The sequence below is a fragment of the Sciurus vulgaris genome, assembly GCF_902686455.1.
Source record: "Sciurus vulgaris genome assembly, chromosome: 2".
In the NCBI taxonomy this organism is placed as follows: domain Eukaryota; kingdom Metazoa; phylum Chordata; class Mammalia; order Rodentia; family Sciuridae; genus Sciurus; species Sciurus vulgaris.
This window is the reverse complement of record NC_136462.1, coordinates 162,654,638-162,672,827: the sequence shown is the minus strand read 5'-3', so window position 1 is coordinate 162,672,827 and position 18,190 is coordinate 162,654,638. Positions and strand designations below refer to the sequence as shown.

General features: G+C 41.6%; 1 protein-coding gene across 3 annotated transcripts in view; it reads right to left on the bottom strand.

The window, feature by feature from the left end:
• Nucleotides 1-1,126: 1,126 nt before the first annotated feature.
• Nucleotides 1,127-18,190, bottom strand: part of LOC306654672 (kinesin-like protein KIF16B) — a gene marked incomplete at its 3' end in the record, with an annotated part of 336,888 nt that continues 319,824 nt past the window's right edge. For 2 of the 3 annotated variants that reach the window (XM_079128486.1, XM_079128487.1), the window contains one exon: nt 9,867-11,158. In XM_079128486.1, the coding sequence (XP_078984612.1) occupies nt 11,000-11,158 (159 nt within the window). Of the gene's footprint in view, nt 1,234-9,866; nt 11,159-18,190 lie in introns of those variants that run through there. The other variant, XM_079128488.1, reaches the window with a different exon arrangement.

The following is an 18,190-nucleotide window of genomic DNA, read 5'->3' as shown; positions in this document are numbered from 1 at the left end:
GAAGCTCAAATAAGAAGATAGCTCTTGGATTCCATGGTTAAGCATAACTGTTCTCTACATTAGAAAAGTAGTCACACAGAAAGACCAGTCAGAGACCAGGAAAAGCAAGACCAAGACTGCATCTCCCACGTCTTCTCAGGGGACATCAATTACCTTCAGAAAATAGCTATTCTCAAGTTTTCAGGTTGAGAACAGTCAGAAAAGCAGTCAGTTCAGTCTTTGAAGGTCAGTGTCATGGCTATGTGCCAGAAATGTCCATGGCTTCCGTCTCTGAAGGTCAGTATCATGGCTAAGTGCCAGAGTGTCATGGCTGATCCTGCCTCTCATGGGGATGACCACAGAGAAGTAATTTCTCAGGTGAGTAGCACTTCAAATCACTTGAGCAGAACAGATGAACCTGCTTACCTTGAATTATGTGAGAAACAAACAATCCCAATGCAGATGAGGAAGGGTACTACTGCCAGCCTCAAAAACATTACAAGAAATCATTGTGTAAGGCCCCCAAAAAGGAAACCCCAACTCTGTCCCATGGATGGACGGCAACCCCAATCAACCGCAGGAGGCGTCACTTGATGCAAACCGCAAGAGGTGTTTATTCCAGCGCGCTGGGACCCAACTCGAGGAGTTGAGTCCCTAGCAGAAAATCTTGCAGGTTTATAAAGGCAGAAACCACACATCGGGAGGGGTCGCACATGAAAGGGAAAAGGGGAACAAAGCTGCCGGGAAATTTCAAAGGGGGTCTGGGTTTGCTGATAATATACAACATGTTTCACAATGTTTTACAACAGGGCGTAGATTCTGGTCAATAGTTTCTGGTAATCCTACTGTTTGAGCACTATCTGGCTATCTGGCTCAATTTACCCTTTTATTCTCTGTTTGGGGCTGTTTCCTGGAACAGCTTTAAGGGCTTTGTTCCCATTACTGGGAGGATGACCTTAGGGAGCTGAGACAATGGGAGGGAGACCTTAGGGAGTTGAGACAATGGGAGGGAGACCTTAGGGAGTTGAGATAAAACAGACAGCTTAAAAAAAATGTCCATTTTTTCAATTGCATTTAATCAACAGCACATAGACTCTGGGTCCCCAAACTCAGGCCTTTAAATTTTACTCACCTGACTGATGTTCTAGAAATTTCCTCATCTTATGCTCTCAGGAACAATCTAGGCTATAGACATGGCCATGGAATTAGAGTGGATCTTTCCAAATCTATTTTCTTGTCACCAAAGCAACTTTTCTTTGTCATTGAGGGAAGAAAAGAGAGAGAGAGAGAGGAAAAAACAAATAAAACAAACGTTTGACTCGGAAGGGGTGTCTAGGAATCTGTGGGTTTCTTGTCTTTTTAAAGCAGTGTTTGAACTCTTTTTACCATCTTAGGAGACTTATGCTGTGGTAAAGTCTGGATGAAGCAGATGTCCATGGCATTTCCCATGTGACTGGCATTGTACTGCTCAGGTGCCACTTGGTCATGGGTACTTCTTTCAGTAAAGAGGATGCATAAAGATACAGGACAAATTTTAGCTCTGTAGGGTAACCTACCAGAGAACAGAGGTTATGTGGATTAACTCTCAGGCCATGGTGTTCATGACTCAGCAAGTGGCACAGACAGGAGCTTAAGAATGTCTAGTAATGGGTTGTGGTGGGAGTTAGGAGGAAACCATAGCTTTTGATTTCAGATCAACATTGAAGTTGACCAATGGCTGATGAGTGTTAGGTCCAGATTTCTGCTGAAGCAAAAGCTCAGTGTGCCAATCAGTATGTATCTCCCTTCTGGCTCCAAGCCCAGTCTTCTCTGTTCTGCTCTGGGATGCTAGGACTGGAACTTGCAAACCTTTAATTCTACTTTGCCAGCTGCTCCCTGTTAGGCTCTGCCAAGACAGTGCATTAGAGGGAGACCTCAGGGCTGGAGGAAGGAAAAGGAACTTGATCCCGTTTGCTCTCTGTTCCTGTCAGCATCATCCCAGGAGCACTTCCTGTCTGCTTCCTTTTCCTGATGAGATGGCTTCCTGTTCTTGTCAGTATCACCTCAATCTCACTTCTTCCTCTCCACATTGGCTGGACTGCTTGCTAGAAGCAGCAGCTGGATCTAGTTTGTAGTTTTTCCAACATTCACCAATAAACTCCATTGTGCCCTGGTGCTCAGAGATGCAGCAGCCCCTTCCCAGGACAGCCTCACAGGACCTTCTTCCAGCTGAGACACTAGTGCCAGCAGCCAGTGCCCCACCTCCTCTTTGTGACCAAGTTTTAGCACCACAGGGGCTTTTTTCCCTTCTACTCACATGTTCTCCCATCCCTAAGGGAGACAGCTGCTTCTTTTAGTTATTATCTCTGTGACACTTTTGAGTTCCTTTTTATTTCTCCTTTTCGGCAAACTGTAATTATTTTAGACTCTCCTTTATGAAAATAACTGGTGTGATTCCTGTCTCCTGTCTCCCTAGGACTGATGTACTCATTATTTCCCTTAATGGTGGTCGTGGTGGGGGCCCCAGAGTTAACACAAAACATTGAAACTCAGGTCCCAATTAGTTGTCACTTGGGTGAGTCACAACCTCCTTCAAGCTGTTTTACCTTTAGTAAAACTAACAGATCATTTTACATCAGAGACGGAGATGGTAAGCCTGGGCAGAGTACAGCCTCCAGATGTGCTAGGTGCAGGCTGGTGTCTGTGTGGGCACTTTTTAAATATAATTTGAATTTCCTTCTGAGGCACCTGTGTTCTCCATTCACTTCTGTACTCTGTCTAGCCCCTGAGTGGATATGGATGCGGATTGTGTCCAAGGCTCCTTCTAGTTTGACACTGTTTGGTTTCTGGCTGGGTGTAGGGCTGTTCTGCTCATGACCTTTGGTTTTGCTGGGAGCTTGGAGAATGTCCCATTAGACAGTATAAGTGATATTATCTCTGCCTAGTCACAGAAACAGGAAACAAATGCAAGAAACACTGCTGCCCTTCTGTCCTGGCAGCTCTGAGCCAGATTTCCTAATGTTGTGCTCTTTGGGATCAGCATGGGGTGCAGCCCATTTGCAGTGACTGCTGCCTTTCTGGAAGGTTTGTTGAAACAGATGAAGACTTTCCCTCAGAGCACTGAAAACTGTTAAGGATGAAACAAAAGGGTTGACCACGGGTGGCAGGATGATTGTGGTTTTCTGGAAAACTAATTGGGCACCTGCCTTCCCTGTGGGGTCCCTGAGACTGTCAGTCAGGAGTCCTGCCCAGCTCACTGAGGTCATAGCCCATGAGTAAGAGGATGCTGCAGGGAGAGAGTGTGGTACTTTACCTGATTGTGGAAAACTAGCATCACAAGCAGCTGGAAAGGTATAAAGGACCCACCTCCTCCTACCTCTGGCTTTTCACTTGAACAGATTTGTACGTGGGCAAGAGTTACTTAGAGAGACTGCCCTTGAGGAGTCCCCACCTCCATCAAAATCACCTCTTGCTTTAGCACATACACATCCTTCCTGATTCCAAAAAGGGGTTTGAGCCAGAAGAATAGCTATGGGCATCCTCAGCATCAAAGGGAGGGTGCATGGGTTTGGCTGTTTGGGAGATGCTGGGACTACTATGTAGCTAGGTCACAACTTGTCTTCTTCCATCCTGCTGCTCCTTTCTCCCTGTCATTTGTCCTGGCTCCTCAGGCCTCTTGCTTTTATAGGAGACTGTCACTAGTACAGCCACAGCCAGTGGTGTATGTCCTCTATTGGTGAAGCTTTCATTGGAGGGGAACAACAATGACTTCTCTGTTTGCATCAAGTATCAAAGTTAGTTCACTAAGTGACCCAGTGAATTCACACATAAAGTCCAGCAGTCCTTTGGACTGACAGCATTGAATTCATACAAATTGGACCGTGCTGAAAGTTTTTGGACATCCTGGGTAAGGTATCATCCTATGAGTCCCTGTGATCAATAGAGACTGACAAACTTCATTGAACCTTATTCTCAGGGTGGCTAAGAGGCTTTGGTATTTATTCTAACAGAGGAACTTCTCTGTTAACTTGAGAAATAGGTTGAACAACCCATTCCTTTATTTGGGCCTTCTGGCTACTGGAGTACATAAGTTGGACACCCCACAGTGGACATCTGAGAGTCCAGGAGACTATACTTGTCTATTGTGAGAGTTTCTGAAGTCTTGGAAGCCCAAACACACAGAAGGTCCAAGTATAGGAGCAGAAGAGTCAGTCTCCAGATGGCACAGGACAGCATCTCAGTCCCCAATCTTGTCCACTGGTAAACATTTAATTAGGAAGTCCCTTTCTTCCTGTAATGTGTGATTTTAAAGGATGAACCCTGGTTGTCCTATGTGCCTTCCCTTTCCTCTCCCAGGAATATCCTTCTGAAATGGTAGTAGCCGTGAGAAAACATGATCCCCTTCTCAGAGCTCTGGCCAGGGACCTTTCAGGGGCCCCATTATGTGTTTCCACCTCCCTTTCCAATCCATGACCCTCGTCATTCTATTCATGTTAAAGCCAAAATGGGTGATCTTGGTTGTACAAGGCGTTTCCTCAGTCTGGGACACTCCCTCTGCCACCAGGGCACTTGCTCCTCATCCCTCAGGCCTCAGCTCCAACACCACTTGCTCCAGGAAGCCTAGGTTCTTCCAAAAACTATCTGCTCTTGCATGACTCTCCTAGCTCCCAATACATTCCTGCACAACATTTGTCACAATTTGTTGTCAGGCAATTGTGCAGTTATTGGTTAGTTGATATGCATGGAATGCAAATTCTCGAGTAGTACCTGTGGCTTTGTGCTCACCACTGTGTGCTTGGCCCTCGGCCCTTAGCCCTGTGCCAGATTAGAGAAGATGCTCATGTATATGGGTTGAGTGACTGGATGAGACTGGTGGGGCACCAATGATGAAGATTCTGCTAACAAGAAGAACAAAGGAGAATACAGCTGACTCTCTATGCATTCTTCTTCTCACACTCTCTCTTGGCAAGGTCCTTAACACCAAGCGTGTGACCAGTGGAGCTGCAACAATGGCCAATTTGGTCTGACCCTTCACCATTTCTTTGGTGGGAGGTTGGGCTGGGGAGGTGTTCATAATGTGAATTTATATAGGTGACTTCAAGTAGGCCAAGCATCGTTCAAACTTTATGAACTTCCTGAGGTCAACTTTAAATAATTTCTTCAACTCCTTATGCTTGTCCCTCCCTCTGCACAGTTCTGAAGGGGTAGGATGTAACAGGGGCGCCGGTGGGTGTGGAAGGCTTGGGAGGAGATTGCAAACTGTTCCACTAACTCTGAGATGGGGCTCATGATGGGAACTAGGCATGGGGTGCATGGTAGTGGCTGCCCAGGAGAGCCACACACGTGGATAATAGGTCCCAAAGACAGCAAGCCCTTCAAATGAGGAGTCCTGTAGGAACACTCCATGCCCCAAACCCGGAAGGGAGTGCTGTGCTCGTTGATCAGGATTTCTCTGCATGTGGTTGTGCTGTAGACCAGTATCAGAAGGCATACAAAACACTTCAAAAATCTGAATATGACCTTCCCCATCCATTTGCAAAAGATAAATAGCAAGAATTTTAGTTACTTTGCAACTAAAAGTTCATACACATTGTGGATCAATTTTTCTTAAAACACATGAGAAAAAAAAAAAGGAAGGAAGAAAGAAAAATAAACAAAAAGAAAAAAAAAAATCACTAAGCTGGGTGTGGTGGCTCACGCCTGTAATTCCAGCAGATCCTCCTGAGGCAGGAGAATCACAAGTTCAAGACCAGACTCAGCAACCTAGTGAGACCCTGTCTCAAAACAAAAAACAAACAAACAAACAAAAACAGGTGCTGGAGGGTATGGATGAGCCATTAAGCATCCCTGGGTTCAATCCCCAGTACCCCAACCCCCCCAAAAAAGAAAATTAGTTTACAATGGTGGCAGGCCACCCTCCCTTTTGCTATCACTTCTAGCTTTTATTTTTAGAGGAGCTAATGAGAGTTTAGACATCAACTCAGGTGCAAACTAAACAACAACAAACAACTCTTAATCACTACAAACTGGTGCTGTTGTTCACTGTGATTCTTTTCTCTGAAGATAGTCCTGGCAGCTTTGAAGGAGCAGCTGCAGCCTGCCCTCTTGCCCTCTATCCTTCTTCCTCCCTTTCTGCAGAAAGACTGGTAAGGAATGATGGAGTCTCAGGAATCACAACCCCCCAGGCTGTTCTTCAGTGAGACACTCTCAGGCGCAGCTCTCCGTGCTACTGGAAAGACACAAACACTTCTGCAAATATTCACAGTGCATAAGGATTTGTGACACTGAGAAAAATAACTCTGCTTACAAGAAGTTGATGTTGCTTAAGTATATGTTTCACATTTTTTTTCCTAGGTTTAAATTCTGGAGAAATGCATCTCTCTTTCTGGTGACTTACCTTAATGTTACCAGTTTCATAAATGACCCTGTGGGATTTTTGCATTTTCATGTATTCAGTTTTACACTTTGTACCTCCCACCTTCAATGCTTAAAGAGGGAGTGCTGGCAGAACTTCTTGCAAACATATTCACTTGTCTCTCTGAATGGTGGAGATTCTGCCTTTTCAGCAACGGAAACGGTGCAAAACCAAGAGAATGAATCTCAAATTTTCACAAAAGTCAAAGACAGAGACTTTTGGATAAATATCTTATTATTTCATTTTCAAATAAAGGGTACCAAAGTAGTGTAGTCCAAGAAAATACATTTTGTCAGATATGGTGGTGCATGTCTATAATGCCAGTGACTCAGGGGGCTGAGGCAGGAGGATAGGAAGTTTGAGGCCAGTCTCAGCAACTAAGTGAAGCCCTAAGCAACTTACCAAGACAGATCCTGTCTCAAAATTAAAAAAAAAAAAAAAAAAAAAAATTAAAAAGGGCTGGGAATGTGGCTCAGTGGTTAAGCATCCCTTGGTTCAATCTCTAGTATCCCCCCAAAAAATAATAAATAAAAGTACATTTTGTATTTAGTCATTTGCAAGACATAGAACACAGAACCTGCTAGAAAGACATGGAATAGCTTAGGAGACAGTACCAGAGCCCAGTGGCAGATTTCCACAGTGGTTAAGTGCACAAAAGTGCTATATGCAGGCTATAAGGATGAACTCACATCCTTGAACCCCCTCAGTTTAGTCATCTGCCTTTCTGTCCTTCCTGTCATTTTCAGAGTTTAGCAGGACAATGAACCATCAAATAAACAATCATTCCGAAGGTAACAACCTGGTCATTAGCAACATCATCCCTGTAACCCCCCAGGCACAACGGCTCTTGGATCCATTTTTAACAGGATGCTTTGGAAATTTATAATACTGGGTAGGTGTTTTTCAACTTGGAAATCTCTGTGTGCAAAATTCAAAACTGTACTTCAGAATCCCTTTTCATCTAAGAAATTGTCATCAGAAAAAGCAGTCTCAACAGAAAAAATTAAAAAAAGAGTCAATAACAAGGTCCTCTCATTGTATGTGGAAGGAGCCTGTTGTTAAAAGGTGGAACACGCACACCTTAATTTGTCAAAAATGAGCCTTCTGAGATTTAATGGTCTGTTTCCCCAAAACATACGTCACCTACTATGATATCTGAAATAAAATTAAGTGGTTAATTGTGTCATGGAGTTATTATACTTGAATTTCCTTTTCCCCCTTTTATTCAAATTGGGGCAGGGGGGACCTTTAGGATAAAGTCTGATCTGAGCCATTCCTGTAGATGTGTATTGATATGGGAGAAGTTGTCCTGGGGCAGAAGAGTTCAACTACCAACTAATGACATATCCAGGCCACATCTGAAGCATCTGTAAAAGAGACCATACCTGAGAACCTAATAGTAGTGTTTGGAGCAGAGTAACTGAGTATCTTTGCTCATGTCAGGCTTATGTTGCTAACCATAATCTCTCTGAGAGGATGAGGTTTGCCTTGTGGCAGGCTTAGAAGAGGAGGAGTAAGGACCCACATAACAATGGAATAGTGTTTTCCATCTCAGCTAGTGGAGGAAACAGGGTCATGTGACTTGGGGCTGTGAGAGATGTGTCCTAACCCAGGGGCTAGGGATATAGCTCAGTTGGTAGAGTGCCTGCCTCGCAAGCACAAGGCCCTGGGTTCAATCCCCAGCACTGCAAAAAAAAAAAAAGAAAAAAAATGTTGAACCCAGGACACCAGTCAACATGTTCCAGTGCCAAAAATGGGAACCGCAGCTCCTTAGAGGGGGCCTACATCTTTGAGTTCATGTGATGTTGTAATCTGATGAGTTCATGTGATATTGTAATCTGATGAAGCTTTTTGTTGCTTCTGCCCAGATTCAGATGAATATGCTGTCCAGAGCTCTGAGTGGAAGCCAAAATTGAGCAGAAGGAGCTTGTATTTGCATAAAAATGTAACTGTGTATTAAAATGTAAATCTGAAGTGAACTTGGGACCCAATACCCTGTTCATTATCTTCAAAGTATCTCCGCACTATGCACCAGGGAATCTCCTAGATGATAGTCATTGGTTAGCCAGCATGACTTGGTTATTCCCTATTACCTGCCAAAATTAATCATAGGTTTGAATTTGAATATAATTCAGAAATAGCAAGGTGTGAGTGGGAACTGGACTGAAGGTTACTATATTACTTGTGATTTAAAATAAGATTGGTGCAAGACTTAGGAGGGAATGATAGCGCTACTTAAAAAAAAAAAGAAATCTGTTTACAAGCTCCTTAGATTTGTCCAAAAGACTTACAAGAGTCTAAGTTGATGGCTTGTCAATCTGAATTGCCTAAAGGGATCAGGTTGGTATTACTGCTATTTGAGGCACTCCAAAAAATACAGTAATGCAATATACACAATTTCTAATTTTCATTTACTCCTTTAAATTATTCCAAATGAGGAAGTTTCAATTTCGTCATCCTAACTCACCTGTCTTATTTTTATTTCGGAAAGGAATTCCTTTATTTGTTTAGTTGTGACTTTTCACTTGCTTTTCAACTTTCCCTCATGTTTTATTCAGATTCATTGCCTCTAAGTTAGATTGGAAGTATGCATCTCACATTTACACACTAGGAACTGTAATTGGTCCTACTGAAACTGTTTATTCCTCTGCTGCAACCATGGGCCAGAATGGAATCTAGAGGTCATTCAATGCAATGGCTGGCTTCACTTTCAGATGCAGAGACCAAGACCCAGAATAAAATGACACATGTATGTGTTCGCTGGCTTTAGCCAAAGCTAGCCAGTACTTGAACTCCAGACACAATTATGATTTACTTAAGGTGAGGTTTGGAACACAAGGATCTTATGATTACTGCACTTCTTACAAATGCATGCCAATTTTTTCTTGCCAAGTGTCCTGGGTGGTTTCAACAAAATGCTTGCCATGAGCCTAGCCACCAAAACAGGACCAAAGGGGCAAGAGACAGATTATCAGTCAGTTGAAGAAAGCCATTTACTCAGCAATTAAAGGACAGTCTTTAGTGCTTGGACTCCTTTTAAATAAATGACTTATGGTTAATTATTATCTCCCCAGCTTTTATCCCTTAATCTTTAGTTTTAAATTCTTGGTAGTAATTGCTCCTAAACCTATACATATAATCATGATGCAGACAGAAGCAAGTCTTTCTGCAGCAATTAAAAAAAAAAAAAGTTCTCATTTTTTTTTTCACACTAAACTATGATATTTAATTAGTGCAATAATAGTTTCCTCCTTATGGGGATAATTGCATCTTTAAACATATTTGAGGTTGGAGAGCTCTGTTGTGCAGGCATATTCTAAAGGACTGAATGTAAATATGTTTTGTTCACTATTCATTTGTGACTTCAATCATTACTATAACTGCATCTTTTGCAATAAAAATGCTACATTATACATTATATATCTTTCAAAGCACATTAGATCAATTTTTAAACAGACGTAAGAATGAGCATGTTACAAACTTAAAGGCAAAGTGTAGATATTATCACTTCATTTAATACTGAGAGCAATTCAATTTAAATTCTGAAAAAGCAAATACCTTTAATAAAGTCAGTGTGAATGATTATACAGTTCATAATAACTACTGTACAGGAGTGTGTACATATATAAATCTATAGATAGAATTATGTACATTTCAATATATGCCACATATATATCTTAATTTTGCTGCTCATATTTTTCTCTTTAGCAAAACAAAGTAGTTTTACTGTATAAGGATGTGCAATGCTACATTAAGTCCTGAGTAATTTAAGGGGTTAGTAATAAAGTACTTTAAATTCTAGTTTTCAGCTAAAGATCCAGTAGATTCTATAAGAAAAATGTGAACAAAATAATGTTTAAAAATATGCATCCAGTTTTGCACTTACTTCGTGCTTAGCAAAAAAAGCTTGAGAATGCACAGCAGCCATTGAGATTTGGGAAAATGTCCTCAAACATTCAAGGTTAAACAGTGTCCTATTTGTAGGGATTTATAGAAGTTTTAAGTGATGTCACCTACATCCAATTTGTCAAGCATGGAAGATTGGATCAAAAATTCCCTTTGCAGAATATGAAATTCTGTGTAAACATCAGTGTTTAGGTATTATATAAAAGTTCTGATCCAAATGAGGAAAAAGAAAAGAAAAAAATACAGTGAAATAATTTAAAATGCTTTTCTTGGTATGTAGTCAGCCACGTGGAAGGGATATAAAAATATCCAAGTGTATTTTGGTGAAGGAGGAAACCAGATGAAAGTCATTTAGGGGTGGTCTGGCAAGCCACCCACTCTGGGAGGTCCCAGGTTGGCTTGGCTCAGGGAGCCCAAGATAAACAAGCCACATCCATCCTGCCATGGGGGACGGATGCTGCTGTGCAATGAGAAGGAAGCACTATGGGAAAAGGCCACGTTCAACTGCAGTGGAACAGTAACAGCTGCCTGTCAGGGTCACCATCAGCAGGCAAAGCATCCCATTCCCAAACTGAGGCACTAGGTATGATGACGTGAGGCATTCGGGCTGGCTGCTGCACATCTACCTTGGGCAGAAGGAGGCAGCAGGGGTTCTGCCTTGCATTGGAGCCCGCTTTGATGAGAAGGCACTGCATTGGTGGTTCCTCTGTCATCCCAGCTCTACCCCGTCCCATGGCTGCTGTAGTCAAAGACTCCTTTCTTGAAGAATGGTGAGAACTCACAAATGGTGTGTTTTGAAAGGGTCAGTCCCACTTTGTTGATGTGTAGCGGAGATGTTGCAGATTGGAGCATCACGCTGAAAAAGTCCCTGAGGTATTTCTGAGGAAGAGACAAGAGTAAAGAACATGGTCAAGATATCTTTGGGTGGAGTCAAGGAGCATCCAGAAACAAATCCCTGTCTACCTAGATGCACATGTTTATTTCATGAATCAGACCTAGGGGTGGGGGTGCTCCAAGGAAAAGCAGCATCCAAGGAAGATCCTTGAAGCCCTCAGCATTGGACAAGAGAAAACACTGTACACATATACACAGTAAAAGTTTCTTTGGTTCAAGGCTCTGATTCACAGCAATCAGGTCTATCTGCAGACAACACTCAGAGGAATGCCAACAGTACCTGGCCCTGGGGGGTCTACTGTGCAGCCACTCTATCATCAGTATCCTATTTTTTAAAAGCACCCCCCTCCCTGCAAGTTACTCATTAAATAGGCAATTAAAAGGGGTGGAGGAAAAGGCTGCCTATCTGTACAGTTAAATGAGTGGCTTATTGGCGTTTTTCAACTGCACAATCAGTATCTTCTTTGAATCCTTCTTATAACATAAAAGGAAAGAAACAGAACAGGAGGATCGGCTCCATGCATTGATATTTACAGATGATTCTGTAAATCGGATAATCATCAAGAAAAAGAAATTCTTACTAAGGTGAACTGCTGGGAACCTCTTGCTATTGCCCTCCCCCACTGCAGGTGATTGTCACAACATTATCTGCCTTTTCTTGGCATCAAGGAAGCAAAGCCTAAGACCAAGTTCTGAAATGCTTGAGGTAAAGTCAGACGTGGGTGTTGGAGGGATATATTAAAGAGAAGTGGATACACGAGACTAGTTGATATATTTTAGGTCTGGCAAATCTCATCTATAACAGAAAATGGAGTGGAGAGGATTTAGACCTAAACCTTATTACTGTCTGAGTTTGTTTAGAAAACAAACTTAGAAATTAAACATAATAATTCTGGACAGAAACAAAAAAAATTTTGTCTAACAAACGTGATGTAATTCTTGAGCAGTCATTTCCAACCAGGGGCAATTCTGTCCTACAGAGGACATTAGGCGATGTTTGGAGACATATCTGACTGTCATACTTGTGTGCTGGGGGGTGCATCTAGTGTGTGGCAGTCAGGAATGCTTCTAACAACCTACAACCCACAGGACAGCCCCTAGAACAAAGAATTATCTGGCCCCAAATGTCAATGGTACCACAGTTGAGGAACCTTGCTCTAGAGGAAATGGAATCCAGCTGGATCTATGAATTGCCAACCTGAAATATACTTCTGAAAGAAATCACTCAGCCCCAGGAAAGTTTATTAGCTACTTTCTTAAAAATAATATAAGAATTACAAATAATAACATTTGTATAACTTAGTTTCTAAAGATCTTCTAATGTCTAATTTTTTATTCTTTATAGAAGCAAAACTGATGTACAATACACTGCACATTCTTTTTTGTGGTGCTGGGGATGGAATCTGGGGCTCATGTATGCTAGGTAAATACTCTCACTCAGCTACATCCCCAGATCTGAAACTGCGCATTCTCTAAATGTGTAATTTGATGAGTATTGCTACATGTAAAAACACCACAAACCAAGAAAATGAACATTTGCAACATCCACAGAAGTCTCCCAAGTCACCTTATTTTATATGGTCATCATACTCTACCTAGAATTACATGTCCTTCTTATTAGCAGCTATTTTCTAGGGAGGAGGCTGTGGCTGGGAGACATGAAAAAGGATAGTAATCAAGAGAAAAGACCTGAAAGCAAGTGCTCTTCACTCAGAACAGCTAATGAATGAACATCTTAACCCTGGTAGTTATTTGCACCAGAGAGACAAAAGAAAACTTGAATTCAACTTTCCTAGGGGAGGGACTCTGAGAATATTCACTTCTAGAGGACTCTGAATTCCACGGGCAACAGTAAATATTGTAGACTATACTGGAGCAACCAAAGCTTGTGATGAAACGTGTGTGGATATTTGATTTTTTTTGACAAATCAAGAGTGAAATGCTACAGAACAGGATGAGAAGCTTTCTCGCTGTGCAAGGAGCTGTGACTCTTCCACAGCTTAATGAGAAACGGAAAGAGACTTCTTGAACAGGCATTGTCTCTGTAGCTCTTGGGTGGCTCCTGCTTCAGGTACCCCAGGCTCTGCATTAACATGCAGACTAATGTTTACAACAAACTTGCCTTGGAGATGAACTCTGTCAAACAAGGAGGCAATTTAAATCTGGGAACAGATGTTGTATCAACATTTGTCATAATTAGTTCGCAAAGCACGGTCCCTTTAAAGGGCCAATAAAGCCTGAAGGGTATAATGAGAAGAGAAGTAAAAGTTAAAAATATAAATAAAAGTAAAAGAGGAAGTATTGGGAGATACCTTCTCAACCACAGCCTGGCCATTAAAAGAGAACTATAAATCAACTGCAGGTAATGCCTTTCTCTTTAAATGAGCTCATTAGCATGGCTCCATGAAAATTCCAGCTAGAAAGATCTGATTTGACCACTTCCAAACATTACAGAAGAGTTTTTCTTTGCAAAACAAATCTCTTGCTAGCAGGAGTCTCAGGCAGCTTGGCTTCTTTTACATGAGCTGCTTCCTAGGTGCAGAGAAAGTATTTGTCTACAAAATAATCTCTGCAGTGATTCCACTTTGCTCCCAGGTCTGGGGGACCAGGCGTGACCTTTGCTGGCCTTGTCCAGGGAGAGCCACATGCTGAAGCGGGCTGAGCGTATTCTGGTGAACCACTGAACCAAGGAACAGAAGATGGTGCTAAAGGGGCTGAGGAGATAGCTCAGTGGGTAGAGTGTTTGCCTTGTAAGCAGAAGACCCTGGGTTCAGTCCCCAGCACCCCCACAACCCCCCCCCCCCAAAAAAAAAAAGGAGATGGCACTAAAATTTCAGAAGGTTCTTGAGGTCACAGTGTCCTATTCTTCTTTGCAGTCTCTGTTCATCCCTGGCACACTGCCAAGCTTACGAAAAATGCTAGAAGAAACCCTGATGATTGACTTCGATTAGTTAATTTTTTAAAGTTGAAATACATGGATGGAAAACAGCACACATCCTAAGTGATCCTAATGATTTTTCACGAAATTTCACCTATGTGATCAGCATCTAGGTATAAGTAAAACAACCTCTCCAGCACCAAGCAGCCCTCTTACTGTTCCTCCTTCTATAGTCCTTCTCTCCAGGGTAACCGCTATTCTGATTTCTAGCAGTATGGGCTAGTTTTGCCAGTTTTTGAATATTAACAGAATACACAAAATATACTTTTCCCCCTTCTATTAATTTATTTTTTAATTGACACAATGTGGTTATACATGAAAGTGGGATTTGTTGTGATATAGTCATACATGCACATAGCATAGTTTGGCCAATTTCATTCTGCAGTTCTTCCCCTTTCCCATTCCCTCCTCCTCTTTCCCTCCTCCTTGTCCCTTGATCCCTTTACCTCACTATTCTCTCTTCTATTTTCATGAGATCCTCCTTTTAAAAAATTCTTTATTTCTATGCATCAAGAAACTGTGGTATATATACACAATGGAATATATGCACAATGGAATATTACTCAGCCTTAAAGGAGAATAAAATATGGCATTTGCAGGTAAATGGATGGAGTTGGAGAATATCATGCTAAGTAAAATAAGCCAAACCAAGAAAAAAACAACGGCCAAATGTTTCTCTGATATATGAATGCTGATCCTTAATGGGGTGGGGTTGGGGGTCAATGGAGGAACTTTGGATTGGGCAGAGGGGAGTGAAAGGAGGGAAGAGGACAGGGGAGTGGGAAAGATGGTGGAATGAGATTGACACCATTACCCGAGGTACTTGTATGATCACATGAATGGTCTATATCTTGTATAACCAGAGAAATGAATAGTTGTGTTCCATTCATGTACAATGAATTGGAATGTATTCTGCTGTCATGTGTAATTAATTAGAACAAATAAAAATAAAAATAAACAAAAAAACCCAAAGGTAATACTCAAAATACAACAATTATTTTCCTACATTTCATTATCAATTTTTCTTGAAGTTACTTATATCCATTGTACCTGTATAGTGATATGCTACAGTGTATCTCTTCTCAGTTCCATGTTTACTGATAGATTAAAATTGACCACGGAGAGAGTAATTACACCATAGAAATCAGCAAACACGATGAATCAGAACTTTTCAAATTGTGGCTGTAGAGCCAGTTATTAAACATTTATCACTATATCTATGTTGTTGCATGTTTCAAGAGCTCACTCATTTTTATTGCTGAATAGTATTTCAATATATGGTTGTGTTAGTCAGCTGTCTGTCAGAAAATACCAAAGATAATCAATTTACAAGGAGTAAAGATTTATTCTCAGGGTATCAGAAGTTTCAGTCCATGGTCAGTGGTGCCTCTGAGGGTCTGTGGTAAGGCAGTTCATCATGGAACATGGCAGTACATGGCAGAAGAAACTGCTTACCTCATGGTGGCTGGGAAGCAGAGAGGAAGGGGCCAGGATGCCAATATCCCCTTCAAGGGCACACCCCCAATAACCTACCTTCCCTTGACTAAGTCACACCTCCTAAATGTTTCACCACCTACCAAGAGCATGACCAGCTGGCAACCAAGACTTTAACACAGGCTTTTGGGGGATACTTCTAAACCATAGCGATTATATCACAAATTGTTTTTGTTGTTTGACAAATATTTGTATTGTCTCTACTTTTTTGCTAGTATGAATAAAGTCGCAATGAACATTTCTAAAAAAAAATTTAAAATTCTTTATTTCTCTCTAGATTCAGCATATTAGAGAAAAAATGCAACCCACACAGTATATGTTTAACACCACATTTGTGAGATTAATCCACAAACTACGTGTATATAGTTGGGCTTGTTCAGAAACCTTGCCATGTAATGTTCCATATGTGGACGTACCAACTGATCAGATTTCATAGAGGGACATATAATAGTGACTAGTTTGGTCTCTCTGTTTGTGCCTGGTGAGTTAAATTTATCACTATACTAATATCCTCATTTCTCATTAGGGTTTGAGGCTCAATTTTAGATCAGTCAATGTTCCAGATCCTGGCTACTGTATATATTTAAAACATACTATGATTACATATAAATTGCTAACATATTTAATCAGAGACTTTTGTAGCTTGTGCTCACAAAGTTTTCTACAGCATCTGCAGCTAAAGGGAGAAATGAAAAATTCTCCTGTCAATTCTACCCCCCCTTTTTTTTTTGTGGGGCCAAAGAATCCTAGCTGTCCCTATCAATTGAGAATTGTCTAGGAACTGAGCTACATCCCCAGGGTTAGTACACTTTATAGAAGAGAATTGCAAAAATTGAAGGACATTAGGAGTTCAAGTGACTTATTAGGGTCAGAAATGGCAAGGTAGGAAAAGAATTTGTAAAATTTGATACCCAATTGCTGTATCTGACTTTAATAGAACATTTTCTCCATTATAAAAAGCAATAAAAGCAGGCCTAATTAAATCTCTGTATCCTGTTAGGGACCACAGAAGCCTGCAACTCCAGACTACCTTGGTGGTGGGTGATGGTGTCACAGCCCTTTCTTTGTTAAATACCCTGGCTTGGGGCTACTCAGAACAACAATGGAACCCTTGTACACCATTACAGCCTTGGATACCAGGAGGAGAAATGTCAGGTTAAACCAAACCTCATTCAGCAAAATTACAAGCCAGGGAGCAGGATGGGAGGGCAGAGTAAGAAGGGTCCAGTGAGGGTCTATGTCTGATCAAAGGAAAGGGAAGTGGCCCAGAGAAAGGAAGCCACAGAGATGGGGAGGAGTGTCTGGGGTGACAAGAGAGGAAGGGGTGGGATGCAAGGGAGAACAAAAGAGGTGGGAGAGTGAAGAAGGAGAGCAGGACATTGTAGGGGACAAATGGCCATGATTTATTTGTTTACAAGTTGACAGAAAGGACTTAAGAACAATAAAAAATATATTAGACACATTTATCCAGGTTATTTACTTTTTGCTACTTGGACCAACATTAAAATAAAAAGAAGGCACTTTCTTATCAATGCTTTCAGAAAATCAAATTTAGATGGCTGATCTTTAAGGCACATTTCAGCACTGACACAAGTACCCTGATGTCATAAACTGCCCTTCTTCCACAAGTTTTGGGTGATTTTGTTTTGGGCAATGGTGGGAGGTAGAGGTAACTGGGAAAGAGGGACTTCCATGGGTCTTTTCCAAAGGAACTGTTACTCTGGTGAGTGATTTTAAAAATCTTCCCACACAAAAGAAGACAACCTTGTAGATGACCATGAGCTTTTTAAATGGAGAGCAAATGAAATTAGTGGAAGGAAGAGTCATAGGTAATAGTCAGAGACCTTGCACTGGTTTCTAACCCTTTTCTTTCCAAAGTGACTTTCTAAAAAGTTTTTCCTAAAAAAAAAAAAAAAAAGAAAAAAAAAAAAAAGTTTTTCCTGCTGAGGTCCCATGTACTCCCTCAGGTCTGACTCTCCTGTGCACACACAAGTCTCACTAGAGCCACCCATCTCATTAGTCTATGGAGAAGCCATTTATCATGACTTGCAATGTTCTAAGCACTGTGAGAAGAGATTTTAAAGGTATATGTTATCAAATGTCTGCAACAACTTCATGAGGTGGAGACTACTGCTATTTCCATTTTACTGATGAAAAAATGTCCAGGAAGACTAAACAGTATCCCAAAGGTCTGGGTTATATAAGCTGAAAAGCCAGGACTCAAGACCAGATCTCCCAACCCCAGAGGCTGATCTGATCCACCAGGCTGCTGCCCAGAGTGTCCCCGCTGCTCAGCACCACTTGTCTCTCATGGGGCAACTCTGCCGACATGGGACATCTCAGGTATGTGGGTTACATACCCAACCTTTCCCAGGCCTGATGGTGCTCCCATGGTGACAAGCAGGTACTGGGCTCTTTTGAGTTAACATTCCACACAGACCTGGGGAAAGAGGTGAGATCCTACACTCTTCTTCTACACAAAGATCAACACCATTCTGCTAATGCATGGACACCTTAGTGCCCTGGTGGGCACTGGCCATTTCCTGACTGTCCTGTATCTACTTTTCCTTCCAAAAGAGCACCCA